The 18,984-nt window shown below is 39.4% G+C and overlaps 1 protein-coding gene across 2 annotated transcripts; it reads left to right on the plus strand.

Moving 5' to 3' along the window:
• Positions 1–13,598: 13,598 nt before the first annotated feature.
• On the plus strand, positions 13,599–17,601 carry LOC124826955 (uncharacterized). 2 transcript variants are annotated; one of them, XM_088096675.1, is made up of 8 exons: positions 13,601–13,742; positions 14,014–14,065; positions 14,611–14,700; positions 15,906–15,974; positions 16,111–16,212; positions 16,856–16,924; positions 17,026–17,082; positions 17,321–17,601. In XM_088096675.1, the coding sequence occupies exons 1-8, from the start codon at positions 13,657–13,659 to the stop codon at positions 17,426–17,428; spliced, it is 633 nt and encodes a 210-aa protein (XP_087952801.1). In that variant the 5' UTR covers positions 13,601–13,656; the 3' UTR covers positions 17,429–17,601. The 2 variants fall into 2 exon arrangements, with proteins under 2 accessions (XP_087952802.1, XP_087952801.1); XM_088096676.1 differs by lacking the exon at positions 15,906–15,974 and having other exon boundaries at positions 13,599–13,742.
• Positions 17,602–18,984: the final 1,383 nt, after the last annotated feature.

Here is an 18,984-nt window from a genome sequence, read left to right on the forward strand (position 1 = left end):
ACCTCTTGCCTTGCGTAAGGAGAAAAAGAGTCTAGACTTGCAAGGATGAAGTGGCGCTCAACGTCCAAAAGCACCGCTCAGTGGCATATAACACACGAGCCCTCTGACTTCGCAACGCTCAGCACCCTGGAGCTTAGAGACTCTCTGACTTTGCAGAGCTTAGCGCCACATGGGGCCACTCAGCATCACACTAGAAGCCATAAACTTTGATTCTTGATCTGATTGCACTCAAGACCTATCCCAATGACCTAATTGGTATTCTTAACATTGTGATTGATTTGAAAACATGTTTAAACATCATATTGAATACCAATTTGCTCTATTGGTCAACAATTCAGTCCATCAGATCAAACCAGTAACAACCAAAAACCCAAACAACATACCAAATGACCAATTTCCAGCAATAAGCAAAGCTAACCAAGTTCTAATGGCACAAACTCGGGCTTCTAACATCAAGCTCATTTAATAAACGATTCTCAAAGAATTTCACCTGTCAAACCGCCAATTCTAGACCAATTTTGTTACGTACCTGAGTACGTAAACTAGCCAAATACAACCTTTCACACTCTCTCACACGTAACAGAACAATAAACAAATGATATTGGATGAATGAATCTCTTTTATTGATGGTAATATATGAATAAACAAGGGTAAACAATAATTGGGAGCATAACCTCCTTCAATTACTTTGAAAGCATAACCTCCCTCACAAGACAATAATGTCTGTCACAAAACTCAATAATCAAAAGCATGTCTTTAACCCTAGACTCAAACTTTATTTATATTAATTATTTCCCGCCCATCTCTTATTAAATATTTCTCTAGAATATATATACATTTAATATAAATATCCTTATATTTAATATTTAATATAAATATCCGTATATTTAATATAAATATCTCTCCGTATATTATCCTAGCATATATCCTTAATTATAAATATCTTATATTGAATATTTCCCTGAATATATATTTATTTACTATAATTAACTTATACTATATTTATTTACTTTAATTAACTTATACTGAATATTCTCTCTGCTTCCCACCGTTTGGCCTGGTCACGCCCCGTTGTCCACCGTCCGACCTAACCTCTCCATGCCTTCCACCATTCGGCCTAACCTCTCCATGTCTTCCACCGTTCGGCCTTTACGGTCAATACCGTTTGGCCTCACTTCCCTCCTACCTTTCTTCTCCTTCTCATTACCTCCCACCTTATACCCTAACATTAATGTTACGATCTAAGGTAGGGGTAATAATAAGGGTTGGAAAGTATATGAGCAGAGAGAATATTTAGTATAAGTTAATTAGAGTAAATAAATATAGTATAAGTTAATTAGAGTAAATAAATATATATTTAGGAAAATATTCAATATAAGATATTTATAATTAAGGATATATGCTAGGATAATATACGGAGAGATATTTATATTAAATATAGGGATATTTATATTAAATATTATATAAATATCCCTATATTTAATATAAATATCTCTCCGTATATTATCCTAGCATATATCCTTAATTATAAATATCTTATATTGAATATTTCCCTGAATATATATTTATTTACTATAATTAACTTATACTATATTTATTTACTCTAATTAACTTATACTGAATATTCTCTCTGCTTCCCACCGTTCGGCCTGGTCACACCCCGTTGTCCACCGTCCGACCTAACCTCTCCATGCCTTCCACCGTTCGGCCTAACCTGTGACATCCCAAAATATATAACAAAGTATATACGTAGAATGCATCAATTATAATAATAGAAACAGTTAGGAGTACGCAATAGATGGAATTAGGAGTACAGTTATCCAAGTCTGACTGGAAAACTTTAAAATATAAGTACAAGCTCATAATTCTCCAAAATACAGATCATGCTAAAATGAAGGCTAGAAGTTTTTCAAAATAAAAAGCTATTGAACATCATAGCTAGAAGAAATCCTAAGCACTAGGAGCTGGGTCTTCCTCATTCTCCAACGCTTGCTCCAAGGGTACATCATCACCTACTGCTCACATCCAAAGGATTGGATGATCATCGCAAGAGGGAAATCAAACACATGCAACACACACAAATGCAAGGGTGAGCTAGATCTCAAACAATCATACAATTCATTTTCAACCAATCTAGCATTTACCAGAATATCCATACACATAAGTCATCATAAACATAAGCATTTATTTAATAACACTCATCAAGACAAGTATCCTATCATGTTAAGACTCTAGACACGTCCGGACATAGAATGTATGTAGAGCTGGGGCGGGTTGTGCACTTGTGATGGCCTCTACTGCTTTGCAAAGCCATTGCCGAGGGGTTCCACCCGACCATACACAAGGCTAATCCGTTACCGCGGAATAGACCTCCAGTGATAGCGTCTACCCTAGGACCTCCCACTACTCCCACCACACGCGTCGATCCTCTCTAAGTGAGAATGAAAGACCGTTGGAGTGTTAGGGATAACCCCCCATATGGAAGCCTCTTACATTCATTCAATACACTAACTGATCTCACCGAGAGATCTAAATTTCCGATTTAATCCGACCATTTTAAATCTCATAATATTCCTTTTGAATCAACAATGTACATCATAAACCACTTATAATCATACACTTTCAACCAATCTGGATCACATGAAGATGCATTCATAAATTGTAACCGAAATATTTAATTAACAAAGCTTACTGGAATGAGAGAAAGCACAAAAGAAAATATCACTGGACGAACACTGTTTGGACGAGCGTCCAAAAGCCCTTGGGCGGACACTGTTTGGACGAACGTCCTAACACCATTGGACGAACTACTTGGACGAGCGCCCAAAAGTCCTTGGACGGACCCTGTTTGGACGAACGTCCTAACCGCTTGGACGAACTGCTTCAATATCAAGCCTCATCATGACCGAACGCTAACTGATTACTAACACCGGCTCAAGGACGAACGCTAATCCCCCAACATTTGACCGAACGTCCCCAGACAAGGACGAACGCTAATCACACCAACCTTTGACCGAACGTCCCCAGACAAGGACGAACGCTAATCACACCAACCTTTGACCGAACGTCCCCAGACAAGGACGAACGCTAATCACTCCAACCTTTGACCGAACGTCCCCAGACAAGGACGAACGCTAATCACTAACACATTCCCATGGACGAACGCTATTACTATCATCTCCTAAGACCGAACGTTCATCCAACCAACATTTGACCGAACGTCACTCAGCACATGCATGGCCGAGCGTTCAGCTCCGCCATGGACGAACGCTCAGTTTGCGCGTTCTGCAGAATTTAATTCTGCAGAATTCTCAGAACTCTGCAGAATGGTAACAGAACCTCCCTTAACCATTTCTAACCACTTTTCCCAACTTCTTAGACTCTTAATTCTCGTTTTAGACTTAATTAAACTTATCCAAATGATTCTAAACATTTCTACCACCATTTTTAAGTGATTAAAGTTCACTTTCAGCATCCAAAACACTAATTTCAACAACTTAGGGACCCAAATTCGATTCCACTACTTGGAACCTGTTTTCAACTACTGTTATGCTTCTAACAAGTCACAATGGACTTGTCTAGGCTGCCCAAACAGTCCAGGAACACTGCAGCCTTCATTTACTCAAAATCCCTACCTCACTTCCTCTAAAATGACCAAAAAGTGACCCTAAGACACTTGATTTTCCTTCCTATCAACACCATAACAAATTTTACACACCAAAACAGTTCCAACATACATAATTCATCACTCAAAATCATCCCAAACAGTTCACATCCATCAATCACCACATTCACGTAGCACTCACACTTTCATACATGCATTTCAAGTTAGCAAAATTCAAAATTATGCTTCCAACAACATACCAATTTGAAAATCATTATGTAATCACGTCATACAGTAAAATCAAAAAGAGAACTAGCTCCCCTTACCTCTAGTGTAGACAACCAAGCTCAAGTAGAAACCCTAGACCACTTGCTTGCACTTTCAAAAGGTTAGAATCACCTATAAATCATCAATTGATGATAGAAAACGAATCTTAGCACCAAATAGAAGCTAGATTATGGAAGAAAACGAAATGGGTTGCATGCACCAAGTTCAATCACATGCTTACAACCCTAGGGCACATGAGAAAGGGGGTTTTCTTACCGGTTCAGATTTGGGAAAATTGACCGACTAAGAGCAACACCCGCTACTTTGTGATCGTTGGGGCAGCACCTAATCAAGATTTTAATGGTTCAGTGTGAAGGATGGAAAGGGAGAAGATGTAGGAGGAGGAGAGAGCTTGCTGGAAGGGGAATGGTTTCTCAGACAAGAGGAATGAGTTAAAACCCACTGTTTCCAAACTAATGTAATTTTATTTTAAAGTACTCAACCTCTCATCCTTTGCCACTTGTCATCCCCTTTTTGCTGACTCAAATCCAAGTCCTTACATTCTCCCCAACAACAAGAATTTTCGTCCTCGAAAATTAGGACTTACCAGAAAACAAGTGAGGATATGACTTCTTCATCTCTTCCTCTTTCTCCCAGGTAGAATCGCCGGTTCTACTGTCCCAAATGACTTTGATCAGTCTGGTAGCTTTCCCATCTGGTCGTTTGGATAGCCTCTCATCTACTTTGACCGGTTGCATCTCTATAGAGAGATCTTCCTTGACTCGTACAGTGTCAGCTTCCAACACATGAGAAGGGTCGGGGACATACTTCCGAAGCTGAGAAACATGAAAGACTGGATGGAGATTAGCTAGCTGGGGCGGCATAGCTATCTCATATGCGACTGGTCCGATGCGTCTAGTAATCTGATATGGCCCAAGGTATCTGGGAGAAAGCTTCTTAGCACGGATAGCCCTCCCTACTCCAGTAGTAGGTGTCACACGAATAAACACATGGTCATCGGCCTCGAACTCCAAAGGCCTGCGTCTCCTGTCAGCATATGATTTCTGCCTACTCTGTGAGGCTCTCATTCTCTCTTGAATTACTCTCACTTTCTCAGTCGTTTGTTGCACTATTTCTGGCCCAGCCAACACAAACTCCCCATCCTGGAACCAGCATAAAGGTGTCCTGCAGCGCCTCCCATACAGAGCTTCGAACGGTGCCATTCCAATACTGGTTTGAAAGCTGTTATTATATGTGAACTCCACCAATGGTAGCACTTCATCCCAGACTCCCAGATGATCAAGTACACACGTCCTAAGCAAATCCTCCAATGACTGTATAGTCCGTTCTGACTGACCATCAGTCTGAGGATGGTAAGCAGAACTCATCTGGAGTTTACTGCCCATCTCATTCTGTAAAGTCTGCCAGAAACGCGAAGTGAAGCGGGGGTCTCTGTCCGATATGATGCTGGAAGGCACACCATGCAATCTAACTATTTCCTTGATGTACAACTGAGCTAACTTCTGCATAGACATCTTCAAATTAATTGCTAAGAAGTGGGCACTCTTGGTCAATCTATCAACTATTACCCAGATGGCATCATGCTTTCTGACAGTGTGTGGCAAATGGGTTACGAAATCCATGGCAATGCTGTCCCATTTCCACTCAGGAACCTCAGGTTGTTGTAACATACCACCTGGCCTCTGGTGTTCTATCTTAGCCTTCTGACAGGTAAGGCAAGAGGAAACAAATTTAGCTATATCACTTTTCATTCCTGACCACCAAAATGACTCCTTGAGGTCCTGGTACATTTTAGTCATGCCGGGATGCATGCTAAAACGACTGCGATGTCCTTCTTCTAAAATCACTCTTTTCAGCTCTCCATCATTTGGTATACATGTTCTTCCTCTGAATCGTAGAAGACCGTCTGTCCCAGTGTTAAAATCTTTTCCTTGTTCTTTACCAATTAAAGCCCTTGACTTCTGAAGCTCGGGGTCTACTAGTTGTCCCTCCTTAATTCTTTCAAAGATACTACTTGATATAACCAATTTGCAACATCTAATGCCATCAGGTTCAAATTCTACATCCAGCTTTAAATCACTGAAGCTCTCAACTAGCTCCAACTCTTTAACCATCAATGCAGAAACATGTACTGACTTTCTGCTTAAGGCATCAGCAACTACATTTGCCTTCCCGGGATGATAAAGAAGGTCAAAATCGTAATCCTTCAAGAATTCCATCCACCTTCTCTGTCTCATATTAAGCTCCTTCTGATCAAAGAGATACTTCAGGCTCTTGTGATCACTGAACACCTGAAATTGAGCTCCATACAAATAATGTCTCCATATCTTGAGAGCAAACACCACTGCAGCTAATTCCAGGTCATGTGTAGGGTAGTTTCTCTCATGAATCTTTAGTTGTCTTGAGGCATATGCAACAACTCTTCTTTCTTGCATCAAGACACATCCTAATCCCTGATAGGAAGCATCACAGAAAACCTCAAAAGGTTTACCTGTGTCAGGAATGGCCAATACTGGAGCGCTAGTCAATCTCTGCTTCAACTCCTGAAAGCTAGCCTCACAACGGTCTGTCCATGCAAATGGAGTGTCTTTCCTAGTTAGCTGTGTCAAAGGGGCTACAATCTTAGAGAAATCTTCAATGAAGCGACGGTAGTAGCCTGCTAACCCAACAAAGCTTCTGACCTCAGTGACTGACTTTGGTCTTTCCCATTGCAACACGGCTTGAACCTTGGCCGGATCTACAGAAATCCCATCAGCTGATATAATATGACCAAGGAACTGCACTTCTCTCATCCAGAACTCACATTTTGAGAGCTTGGCATACAACTTTCTTTCTCTCAATATCCTCAGCACTGTTCTAAGATGATCGGCGTGTTCTTCTTCACTCTTAGAATATATTAGAATGTCATCTATGAAGACGACAACGAATTTATCTAGGAAAGGTCGAAAAATCCTATTCATGTAATCCATGAATATGGCAGGGGCATTAGTCACACCAAAGGGCATGACCACATACTCGTAATGGCCATATCTGGATCTAAAGGCTGTCTTCTGAACATCATCAGCCTTAACTAATATTTGGTGATAGCCGGACCGTAGATCAATCTTGGAAAACACAACTGCCCCATGTAGCTGGTCCATCAGATCATCAATTCTAGGCAAAGGGTACTTATTCTTGATGGTTAATTTGTTAAGTTGCCTGTAATCCACACACAATCTCGAACTGCCATCCTTCTTCTTTACCAGTAATACCGGCGCACCCCAAGGAGAAACACTAGGCCGGATGAACTGTTTCTCCAACAACTCTTCAATCTGCTTTTTCAATTCGGCCAATTCGGCTGGCGCCATGCGATATGGGGCTATAGAGATAGGCCCTGCTCCAGATACAAGGTCTATAGAAAACTCTACCTCTCTTGGAGGAGGTAAGCCAGGAATCTCCTCAGGAAACACATCAAGAAATTCACTGACTACCGAGAGGTCTACGTCAGCATCTCCTTGCTTTACTTCCATGTGTGATAGTATCAGGAAACAACATGCACCTTCTATTAGGTCTTGCCTCAACACACCAAGAGTCAGAGGTGTGTAATCCTCCTCATTGGGAAATACTAGCTTCTTCTCTCCACAATCAATGAGAATACGATTGACAGACAGCCAATCCATCCCTAGGATGACATCCAAACCCTGCAAAGGCAAACATATCAAGTTTACCTTGTACTGACGCCCCTCAACCACTACTGAACATCTAACACAAACTGTAGATGTCTTCACTATCCCAGAAGTAGGAGTAGATACAGTCAAGTCATACTGTAGCTCTCTCACTGGTAACCCCAACTCTCTAGCACAAGTCTCAGACACAAATGAGTGTGTCGCTCCAGAGTCAAACAACACCATGCAAGATCTACCACCCAATACACATGTACCGAAAATCAAATCACCTGAGCTAGCTGCTTCTGTCCCTGTCAGTGCATAAACACGTCCAGTGGCCTGAGGTCTGATGCCACCTCTGTGCTGAGATCTCCCTGCATGCTGTGGCTGGGAAGTAGCTCTCCTTCCCATAGGGCAATCACGCTCATAGTGGCCCTCCTTGTGGCATCGGTTGCACCTCCGAAAATTAGTCCTCTGGGGACATGAAGACAAGTAGTGCGAACCGCCACATCCATAGCATCTCACGCCACTCTGAGATGAGGACTGGCTCGGCTGAACGGAAGGCTGAGAAGATCCTCCAGAACTACGAGAAGAAGAAGATCTGGAGTATGGTGTCTTCCTGGAACTGGACCCGCCTCTAGACATGGCTGGTCCCCCAACCCTCAGGGGCTGGGCCTGACGGCTCGAGTATCCCTCAGCTTCTTTCTTTGTCTTCTCCATATCCCTAGCCATCTCCACAAGAGCTGGAAACTCCCTCAGACGATGACCTCTCACCAAGAGCTTGATGTCGCCACGCAACCCGTTTTCAAACTTGCGGCATTGCCACTCTTCATCCACTGTCATGGTGTTAAATCTACGAAGATGTTTGAAGCGGTCAGTATACTCAGATACCGACATATTCCCCTGCACTAGCTCCAAAAACTCCACTTCCTTAGCATATCTAAGAGTGTCAGGGAAGTATTCCCTATAGAACTTCCTCTTAAATAAGTCCCATGTGACAGGGGTTCTAGCTCCCTCCAAGATCAACCGTGTACTGCTCCACCAGTGGCCAGCTTCCCCGGTCAACAGATATTGAGTGTAGGCCAGCTTCCTCTCATCAGGACACCCCTTAGCCTCATAGATTCTCTCCATGTCCCTAAACCAATGGTCTGCTTCATCAGGGCTACATTTCCCAGTGAATCGGGCTGGATGATGTTGGAGAAAACTCTCCAGACTCCACTCCTGGGCAGGAGTAGCAGAGGAAGAAGCACCTGGAGTGGCCCTGCCGCTAGTCAACACTTCAATGAGCTGTCTTTGAGTGTTCTCAGATGCCACTCTAGCATTCTCAGCCGACATCCTAGCAGCTTCCAGGTTTTGTAGTGCAATGGTATTCTGTTGCACCAAATTAGCATTCTGTTGCTGTAATGCTTGCAGCACCTCATTCAGCATCTGATTAGAGTCAGACGGATCGGCCTGTGGGGGAGGAGGAGGAAGCCTAGGTGCCATATTCTGTTTAAGAGCAGAGAGTAAAACAATTAGTCTTACTCAAGAATTTAGAATGCTTCCGTACAATTAAGGCACATAAGCACAAACAAAGGATGCACACACCCTACAGGTTCTTTAAGGATAAAAACTGCTCTGATACCATCTGTAACGTCCCGGCAACTCACAGGGACCGTTGACTGCCCCCACAGACCACCACTAGGCTTTCCAGTGTGCTTTGTCCTCACTCGCACACTTTCTGGGAAAACTTCCCAGAAGGTCACCCATCCCAGAATTACTCCAGGCTAAGCACGCTTAACCATGGAGTTCTTATGAGTCAGGCTACCGAAAAGTAAATGCATTTTGGTGATATGAGTAGTCAAATCAATTCCTTTAAGCTATCCTTCAACCGTATAGTCCCATACCTACACAGTCTCCAGATCCCTCTCATTCCGGTGTATGTTCGATTCATTCATGTACCCCTTCCACCGGAAGCCTTGCCAGGAGCCGCTCATTGTCTGTGCCCCCTGCACCATGCTCCCTGCACCGGCGTCACTCCCCGCCCTCGTCAGTGCCCGGGTGTCACATGCCCACCAACTTCCGAATGGTTCGTCCTCGAACCACACCGTACTGGGAGAGGCTAGGCTCTGATACCATAAATGTGACATCCCAAAATATATAACAAAGTATATACGTAGAATGCATCAATTATAATAATAGAAACAGTTAGGAGTACGCAATAGATGGAATTAGGAGTACAGTTATCCAAGTCTGACTGGAAAACTTTAAAATATAAGTACAAGCTCATAATTCTCCAAAATACAGATCATGCTAAAATGAAGGCTAGAAGTTTTTCAAAATAAAAAGCTATTGAACATCATAGCTAGAAGAAATCCTAAGCACTAGGAGCTGGGTCTTCCTCATTCTCCAACGCTTGCTCCAAGGGTACATCATCACCTACTGCTCACATCCAAAGGATTGGATGATCATCGCAAGAGGGAAATCAAACACATGCAACACACACAAATGCAAGGGTGAGCTAGATCTCAAACAATCATACAATTCATTTTCAACCAATCTAGCATTTACCAGAATATCCATACACATAAGTCATCATAAACATAAGCATTTATTTAATAACACTCATCAAGACAAGTATCCTATCATGTTAAGACTCTAGACACGTCCGGACATAGAATGTATGTAGAGCTGGGGCGGGTTGTGCACTTGTGATGGCCTCTACTGCTTTGCAAAGCCATTGCCGAGGGGTTCCACCCGACCATACACAAGGCTAATCCGTTACCGCGGAATAGACCTCCAGTGATAGCGTCTACCCTAGGACCTCCCACTACTCCCACCACACGCGTCGATCCTCTCTAAGTGAGAATGAAAGACCGTTGGAGTGTTAGGGATAACCCCCCATATGGAAGCCTCTTACATTCATTCAATACACTAACTGATCTCACCGAGAGATCTAAATTTCCGATTTAATCCGACCATTTTAAATCTCATAATATTCCTTTTGAATCAACAATGTACATCATAAACCACTTATAATCATACACTTTCAACCAATCTGGATCACATGAAGATGCATTCATAAATTGTAACCGAAATATTTAATTAACAAAGCTTACTGGAATGAGAGAAAGCACAAAAGAAAATATCACTGGACGAACACTGTTTGGACGAGCGTCCAAAAGCCCTTGGGCGGACACTGTTTGGACGAACGTCCTAACACCATTGGACGAACTACTTGGACGAGCGCCCAAAAGTCCTTGGACGGACCCTGTTTGGACGAACGTCCTAACCGCTTGGACGAACTGCTTCAATATCAAGCCTCATCATGACCGAACGCTAACTGATTACTAACACCGGCTCAAGGACGAACGCTAATCCCCCAACATTTGACCGAACGTCCCCAGACAAGGACGAACGCTAATCACACCAACCTTTGACCGAACGTCCCCAGACAAGGACGAACGCTAATCACACCAACCTTTGACCGAACGTCCCCAGACAAGGACGAACGCTAATCACTCCAACCTTTGACCGAACGTCCCCAGACAAGGACGAACGCTAATCACTAACACATTCCCATGGACGAACGCTATTACTATCATCTCCTAAGACCGAACGTTCATCCAACCAACATTTGACCGAACGTCACTCAGCACATGCATGGCCGAGCGTTCAGCTCCGCCATGGACGAACGCTCAGTTTGCGCGTTCTGCAGAATTTAATTCTGCAGAATTCTCAGAACTCTGCAGAATGGTAACAGAACCTCCCTTAACCATTTCTAACCACTTTTCCCAACTTCTTAGACTCTTAATTCTCGTTTTAGACTTAATTAAACTTATCCAAATGATTCTAAACATTTCTACCACCATTTTTAAGTGATTAAAGTTCACTTTCAGCATCCAAAACACTAATTTCAACAACTTAGGGACCCAAATTCGATTCCACTACTTGGAACCTGTTTTCAACTACTGTTATGCTTCTAACAAGTCACAATGGACTTGTCTAGGCTGCCCAAACAGTCCAGGAACACTGCAGCCTTCATTTACTCAAAATCCCTACCTCACTTCCTCTAAAATGACCAAAAAGTGACCCTAAGACACTTGATTTTCCTTCCTATCAACACCATAACAAATTTTACACACCAAAACAGTTCCAACATACATAATTCATCACTCAAAATCATCCCAAACAGTTCACATCCATCAATCACCACATTCACGTAGCACTCACACTTTCATACATGCATTTCAAGTTAGCAAAATTCAAAATTATGCTTCCAACAACATACCAATTTGAAAATCATTATGTAATCACGTCATACAGTAAAATCAAAAAGAGAACTAGCTCCCCTTACCTCTAGTGTAGACAACCAAGCTCAAGTAGAAACCCTAGACCACTTGCTTGCACTTTCAAAAGGTTAGAATCACCTATAAATCATCAATTGATGATAGAAAACGAATCTTAGCACCAAATAGAAGCTAGATTATGGAAGAAAACGAAATGGGTTGCATGCACCAAGTTCAATCACATGCTTACAACCCTAGGGCACATGAGAAAGGGGGTTTTCTTACCGGTTCAGATTTGGGAAAATTGACCGACTAAGAGCAACACCCGCTACTTTGTGATCGTTGGGGCAGCACCTAATCAAGATTTTAATGGTTCAGTGTGAAGGATGGAAAGGGAGAAGATGTAGGAGGAGGAGAGAGCTTGCTGGAAGGGGAATGGTTTCTCAGACAAGAGGAATGAGTTAAAACCCACTGTTTCCAAACTAATGTAATTTTATTTTAAAGTACTCAACCTCTCATCCTTTGCCACTTGTCATCCCCTTTTTGCTGACTCAAATCCAAGTCCTTACATAACCTCTCCATGTCTTCCACCGTTCGGCCTTTACGGTCAATACCGTTCGGCCTCACTTCCCTCCTACCTTTCTTCTCCTTCTCATTACCTCCCACCTTATACCCTAACAAATTTCCAACCAGCACTTAACCTATTACTAAACCAAAGTTCAGCAGCAAAATGACCAATCAAAAACAGAAATTGTATTATTCTCAGCTCATCAAAAACCAGTAACAATCAGCAAGCTATCTATAACAAGAATTCACCATACCAAACTATCAATTCAACATGTCACACAATACACTATCATAGAACTCAAAACAGATTTCAACAATGGTTCCATACAATTCCTACATACCAAATCATATTATCAAGTTACTAAAACTTTAGAAACAAGGTATTTAACTTTCCTTACTTGTTAGAAGCTCAAATGACTCTATCTTCTCCTACAAAACACCGAATCATGATCAGGGTATACCGTTAAAACCACTGATAAATAGAGAAACTAATGGAAGACTCAAACAACACATGCGATATAGCCAACATCACATGCATTGGAAAACGTGAAACTAGAGAGAAAAGAGCAGAAGCTAAGTTACTCTTTTACAAGACCTGATTGGATAGATTAGAAGATCTCACCTCAATGATCACTTAGGCGTTTCCTGATCTTCAAATAGATAAACAATGGATGAGTAGATTTAGTCAGAAGGTAACGATCTCTAAGAGAACAAGTTTTAGAAAGATGGTATGTTTCTATATAATGAAACTCTTTAATTGGAATTCTATTCATACTTTTGAAATTTTATAATAAAATAAGCGAGTGTCATTATTTAAAACATTCTATCACTTCTAATATTCTATTTTCTAGACTTTCATAGTGATCATTTAGAGATTGTTTGATTTCTGTTTTTGAGTTTTAAAACTATCCTACAAGATCAATTTTGAATACTAAAATATAGAAACAGCTAAAAGATTTCCAGACCAGTTTCCATAAAATCATGATGGCATAACTGTAAATATGTACATTCACTAATGCCAGTTTTCTAACTAACAAAATACAATGGTATCATTTGCATATGAATGAAAAGTAAACCATTCATATTGATGGAGCTCAAACCTCGCCAATTTTCAAAACTTTAGAAGTTGTCCTGCCAGACAAATTTTTCATTCATTCTGTTTTCAAAATGTTATCTTATCTTAAATTTCATACTGTTTTAAAAATTAAAAACAGAAACATATGTCAAACAAGGCATTAATTTACTGATCTGGTAATTATTTTGATGCTTTGCTATCATATCATTGATGCAGGGTCAACAAATATCCCTATCAAGTCCTGGATTTATCTATGAACCTTATGAACCTCGTGAAAAAATCCCATTTTGGAAGAGGTTAGATCTCAGTGGTTTTAAATCTCTATGGTTTATACATGGCTTGTCGTCACAAACAGACTCTAGTGTTGTGTATGTGGGTGTGTGTATATAAATTTGAAATTTGCATTGCTATTTATGTTTTTATTTTAACATTTAGAATTCTTTATGCCTTTTTCTAGTTATTTTCTTTACCATTTTGATATGCCTTCCGTGTATAAGCATTACATTTCCTTATAAACTATGATAATGATTTATCATGATCTTATGTATAATTTCTCTGTATCATCAGATGGTTCACTATAAGTGGTTGGAGAAGAACAAAAGTTGACATAATTCTTGAGGTGATTATGCATATAAATTATTTTAATTTTGTTTTGCATTATTTCCCCAAATTTCGAGAATAGGACCAAACTATATTAATGTAATCATTCATCCAAATTGTTCTTTCCATTCTCTTTTCTTTACACCCAGTCTTGGATAATCACAGAAGATTGTTGCTTTCTTTGAAGGGGAGATTATTTTCCTCTCTTTGACTTCATTCTTCTCCTTTTCTCCTAAATATTCTCTTTTATAATAGATTGGAAAAGAAAATGAAAATGAAAATCACTCTGAAAGTTTTGTCCTTGGATCCTTTTATTTTGATCCATTCTTCTCTCTTTTCTTTACACCCATTCTTGGAGAATCGCAGCAGATTGTTGCTGTCGGGAGGAATTATTTTCCTTTTTGAGTACATTCTTCCCTTTTTCTTCTAAATATTCTCTTTTATAACAGAGTGGAAAAGAAAAAGAAAATTAAAATCAATCTGAAAATATTGACCCTGGACCCTTTTATTTTAATGGAGCCTATCAATAACCTTAATCAAGCTTTGTGTTTTACTCTGTTGCAGCTCAAAAGTGCCTATGCTATTGCTAAGTTAAGAAAAAAGGGATATTCAAAAAAACAGTTCTACAAAGAGGCTGTCAATATGTACAAGGAGGTATGCTCTGTTGCCTTTACTAAGTTTTTTTTTTCTAATTCATCGTGACAAGATCAAACAACAACTAACCCGCAAAGTCTTTCTCCTTTAGGTGGTGATGTCTGCTAAGTAAATCAAATAATGTGTTTTTCTTTCTTGCTACTGATTCTACCATTTGATAAGATCTTTTACCAATTACCTGTTAGTTCAGGCAGCACTACTGTAGAACTAAAACTAAAAGAAATTAAGAAATGGAAAAAATGTCTTATTAATTACACTTTTGGTCCCACTAGTTTCAACTTTAACAATATCATTCATATGTTTGAAATTTCTAATTGAAACAAATAAAAAAATTCAGTCCTCCTGTTGTTTCATTGTTTCTATTGTCAGAAAAGATAGTGCCACTGTGCCACATTTGTAAAACTGACTTGTATTCCCATATCTTTTCTTACGGGGCTCATGTTTGCTGGTGTTGCACTATCTCTGGATTCTCTACTGCCACAGAGATGATGTCGATCAGTTCCAAATCTTCAAGATTGTCAGATGATATTACATCAATTTGTTGAAAACTAGAGGGATCAATTGTTAATTAATTTAATTTGATACAAGTGTTTAAATTGTTCAAAATTATGAATGATGAATATGCTGCTCTGAACATGCAGTCTTTTTTAAATTTGAAATCTCTGCTAGTTGTTGAGTTACTTATGATGATTTCAAATCCTTATTTAATTGAACAGATTGTGTGGGTAAAGCAGATACCTAATGGCATTTGATGCCCTGTCTTAAGAAACAAAATCACTCTTATTTTGTGGAATTGCCACTCCTTGTGAATGCCAAAATTGGAAGCACGCACTTTCTGTTATAGAATGTTGGTGCATGGTAGTTATAATTTAATATATTAGGAGAGTGTATTATTGGAAAGATTTGAAGGGAGACCATTTTGGAGTGATACAGCCAATTCAGATAGTGTTCAGGAGAAACAATTTAAACAAATGCCTTGAAGAAATTAAGTACAGAAGACACTTTGTCTGGTCTTTGTTCATGTTTTGAATTTTAACCAGCTAGGACAATTTGTAATCCTTATTTCTTGGTAGTTTCTTTCTATTGGTTGTAGTATACGTTGTTGTATTGACTTTCTTTTCCTCTATGATTTCAGTAGGGATATCTTGTTAGCCCCAATGCTGATATTTTATATATATATATATATATATACATTTTTTTTTCAGATAAACACTCTAATAGCCAATGGTGACAGAAGATCTTTACGGAAATCAGTTACTGAGAAGATGTTTTCTGTATGCTTCAGTTCTTTTATGTGATTTTATTAGTGAATATGACCTATAATGCAATTCTGTGTATTATTTTCATTAATAATTTCTAAAGGGAATATAATTTAATTTTTGAGATCTTGTGTTCATTTTCTTGTCCAAGGCACTTAAGAATGAAATTAAACAAAGAGAATCTGCATGGAGCAAGGTATATTGGGAAATGGTTGAGCCTGTTGTTATGATTCGAACTTTGCGGGCACGTCTGGTTAGTATTCTTCTGTACTGTATTTAAGTTTTGGTCATGATGTGGCAGGGGAACTAAAAATATAGCACAAATATGAAACAATAGAAAGAACATCTGCCTTTACTGGCATTAGATCACATCAAAGAGCTGAGGCGTGAACTTGCTAACACTGAAGCATCACTTATCAAAATCTGGTCCCATTGGATCAAGTAATAGTATAACTATGATTAGCTTTGGTAGGATGCATTGCTAGAGATGTTCTGACCATTTTACTACTGAAAAATTTGAAGTTAATCAGTTTGTTTCTTGGTATCTTTGTATAGTTTCTCTGGAGATCTCCCTGGAGTTACTAGTTATATCTTTTGTAGGCATCATGATGAACAAAAAACTTAATTTTGAAGTTTTTAAAGTAGTTTGCGCTTTATAAATTCTGGGATGAAATAGTTCAACAAAATTTTAATTGTATATAATTGAAATATTCTGAAGTGCTAGTCAACCAAGCACGTCCTTTTGATCTACTAGCTTTATGCTGAAGTGCAGATTATATGTGATGCTGAATTGTATTGTCACTCTCTCTCTCACACGAGTGCACATATTTTCAATTCAGTATTTTGGTTTTCAATATAATGATTTCTTTTATTGATGACTTTCTTTTCAATTACAGATTGGAGTTGATCGGAAAGACCTAGATAAAACATTTATTCAGCTTACTCTCGAGATTTTGGCTAAACAGGTATGCTTTACATTAAAATTGGTCCAATCCCTGAAAACTTATACCATGAGTAATAGGAATTTAAACCACTCAACATTAAATAAATGTTATATTAATTGCAGAAATTTGAAGCATTTGACTCGAAAGGATCTGTGGTAGCCGGAGATAAAAGCAAGGAGGTAATAATGATGCTTGCTAATTATTGTTTTTAAAAACAGTTTTTTGTATTTCAAATTTTATGTTCTTTAGAAGTTTGTCTACGGGACAATTAAGCATGTATTTTTATAGTAAATGAGAAACCATCTCCAAACTCATTCTTTTTCTAGGAAATGACAAACTGTTTTAGTGAAGGGAACTTCGTATCCTTTTGACTTCCAAAATCAATTGGTCACTCAAGTTTGCTCCTATATTTACCAGGTTCTTGTCCGTGATATATGGGTATTTGAGAAGTCCATGTTTCACCCTGGCGCAAGGTGGCGTCTATGTGGACGGATAACACCAAAAGCATCATACTTATCTAGTTGAATAAAAAGACTAATATTTATGATAGTTAGCTGTTCCCGTGTTGCATCTTGTAACTGTTGAGCTGAATTCTTATATTTGTTTGTCTCTGGAGCCTTGTCCTCTGAATATAAAAGTATAGGTGTAAACCTGTGCAAATTTTGTTATTCGAATGAAATTCATTTGGAAATGTTTTATTTCTTCGTGTCTCCTTATCAGTTTCTTTCCTTGTGGGAATGGAATCTGCCAACGTAAAACATTAATGAAATAGTAAACGTGGAAGAATGGGCAAAAGAGATTCTATTCTCCAACCCTGTAGATTTCATCACGACAAATACATTGTCAACTCCGTATTAATTCGACAACCCTGCTAATAATTTGGAAAGAGTAACTAAAGCATAACAATTAATAATTAATTTTGGTCGTATCGCAGTAAACATAATCAGAGCAGGGGAGATGCAGTCTCAAGCAATGCCTTCCTATGTTCTTGCTTTCTACTTTCAGATTCAATGGCAACTTTCTAAGAAAAGCAAAGAATATCTTCAAAATATTTCAATATCTACTTCCTGGTATAAACTTTTATATTGTTAGTTGACGGTGGGTTTAATCAATCTCTTCTTCCACCCTTTTCATATCACTTTTTTTTTCTCTGGGTAAGTTTTAGCAGATGGACCAAAGAGAAGTCCATTTTCAACCTATTTGTTGCAGGCTCTACCATTTCCTAAAAAAAGCTCTGACTTCGCAAGCGTCAAAGAAGGTGACTTTAGGGCGTTCTAGACATGACAGTTCAAGCTCGACTGCGCTAAGAGGTTCTGACTCTAAAGACGAGGTTCAGTCAGAGACACCAAGCGAAGTTAATGACGGCAAGAAGCTTCCACCAACTAAAGGTCTTGCAGGTGACTCTATTTCTTCTCATGTACAGCTAGCTGAAGAGAAGAATAACTCATGCATGAACGATGATAATAAGATGGAAGGAAAAAATGAGGTATTAACATCGCCAACGCCAACGCCAGCGCCAACTTTAGCAGCAACGCGATCTATAAGGAAAACCGTAAGCATAAATGAGAACGTGGAAGAGATTCCGCCACCTAAGAAGTTTAAGAGGATCTGGAGTAAGTCCTTCCAAAAAATAGGTTCTCGGGATGAGGAAGAAGAACCAATGCCTCCTCCGCGACCTATTCTGAAAGTGGCTTCTGATCTCACTGACAAGTCATATTCCTTTTCTTAATTTCACGTTTCAGAGTGTAATATGTTAGTGGTTTAGAGTTTACACAAGCCCGTGTGAATGCCATGGGTCGCCATAATGATTCTACGATTTGCTCTCTTTTATTCTTTACATTAATATTTCTAAGTCCTCTTCTGCTTCTTAAATGCGAAAGAAATCAACTATTCATCTTATTAAATGCACATGTCCTCTCATTTGAGTTTCTCACTAGACTGTGATACCAATAATATTTGCAAATACTCCAACTTTGTCCTGTGCAATATCTGTTTGTTCTATACTAGACCGCATTTGAAAATGAATCAGAGAAATTTAATAAACCATACTGAACAAAATGATCGTGCCGAGATTCATCATA

Source organism: Vigna umbellata, chromosome 8 (genome assembly GCF_029865625.1).
Source record: "Vigna umbellata cultivar VRB3 chromosome 8, Vumbellata_1.0, whole genome shotgun sequence".
NCBI classification, from domain to species: domain Eukaryota; kingdom Viridiplantae; phylum Streptophyta; class Magnoliopsida; order Fabales; family Fabaceae; genus Vigna; species Vigna umbellata.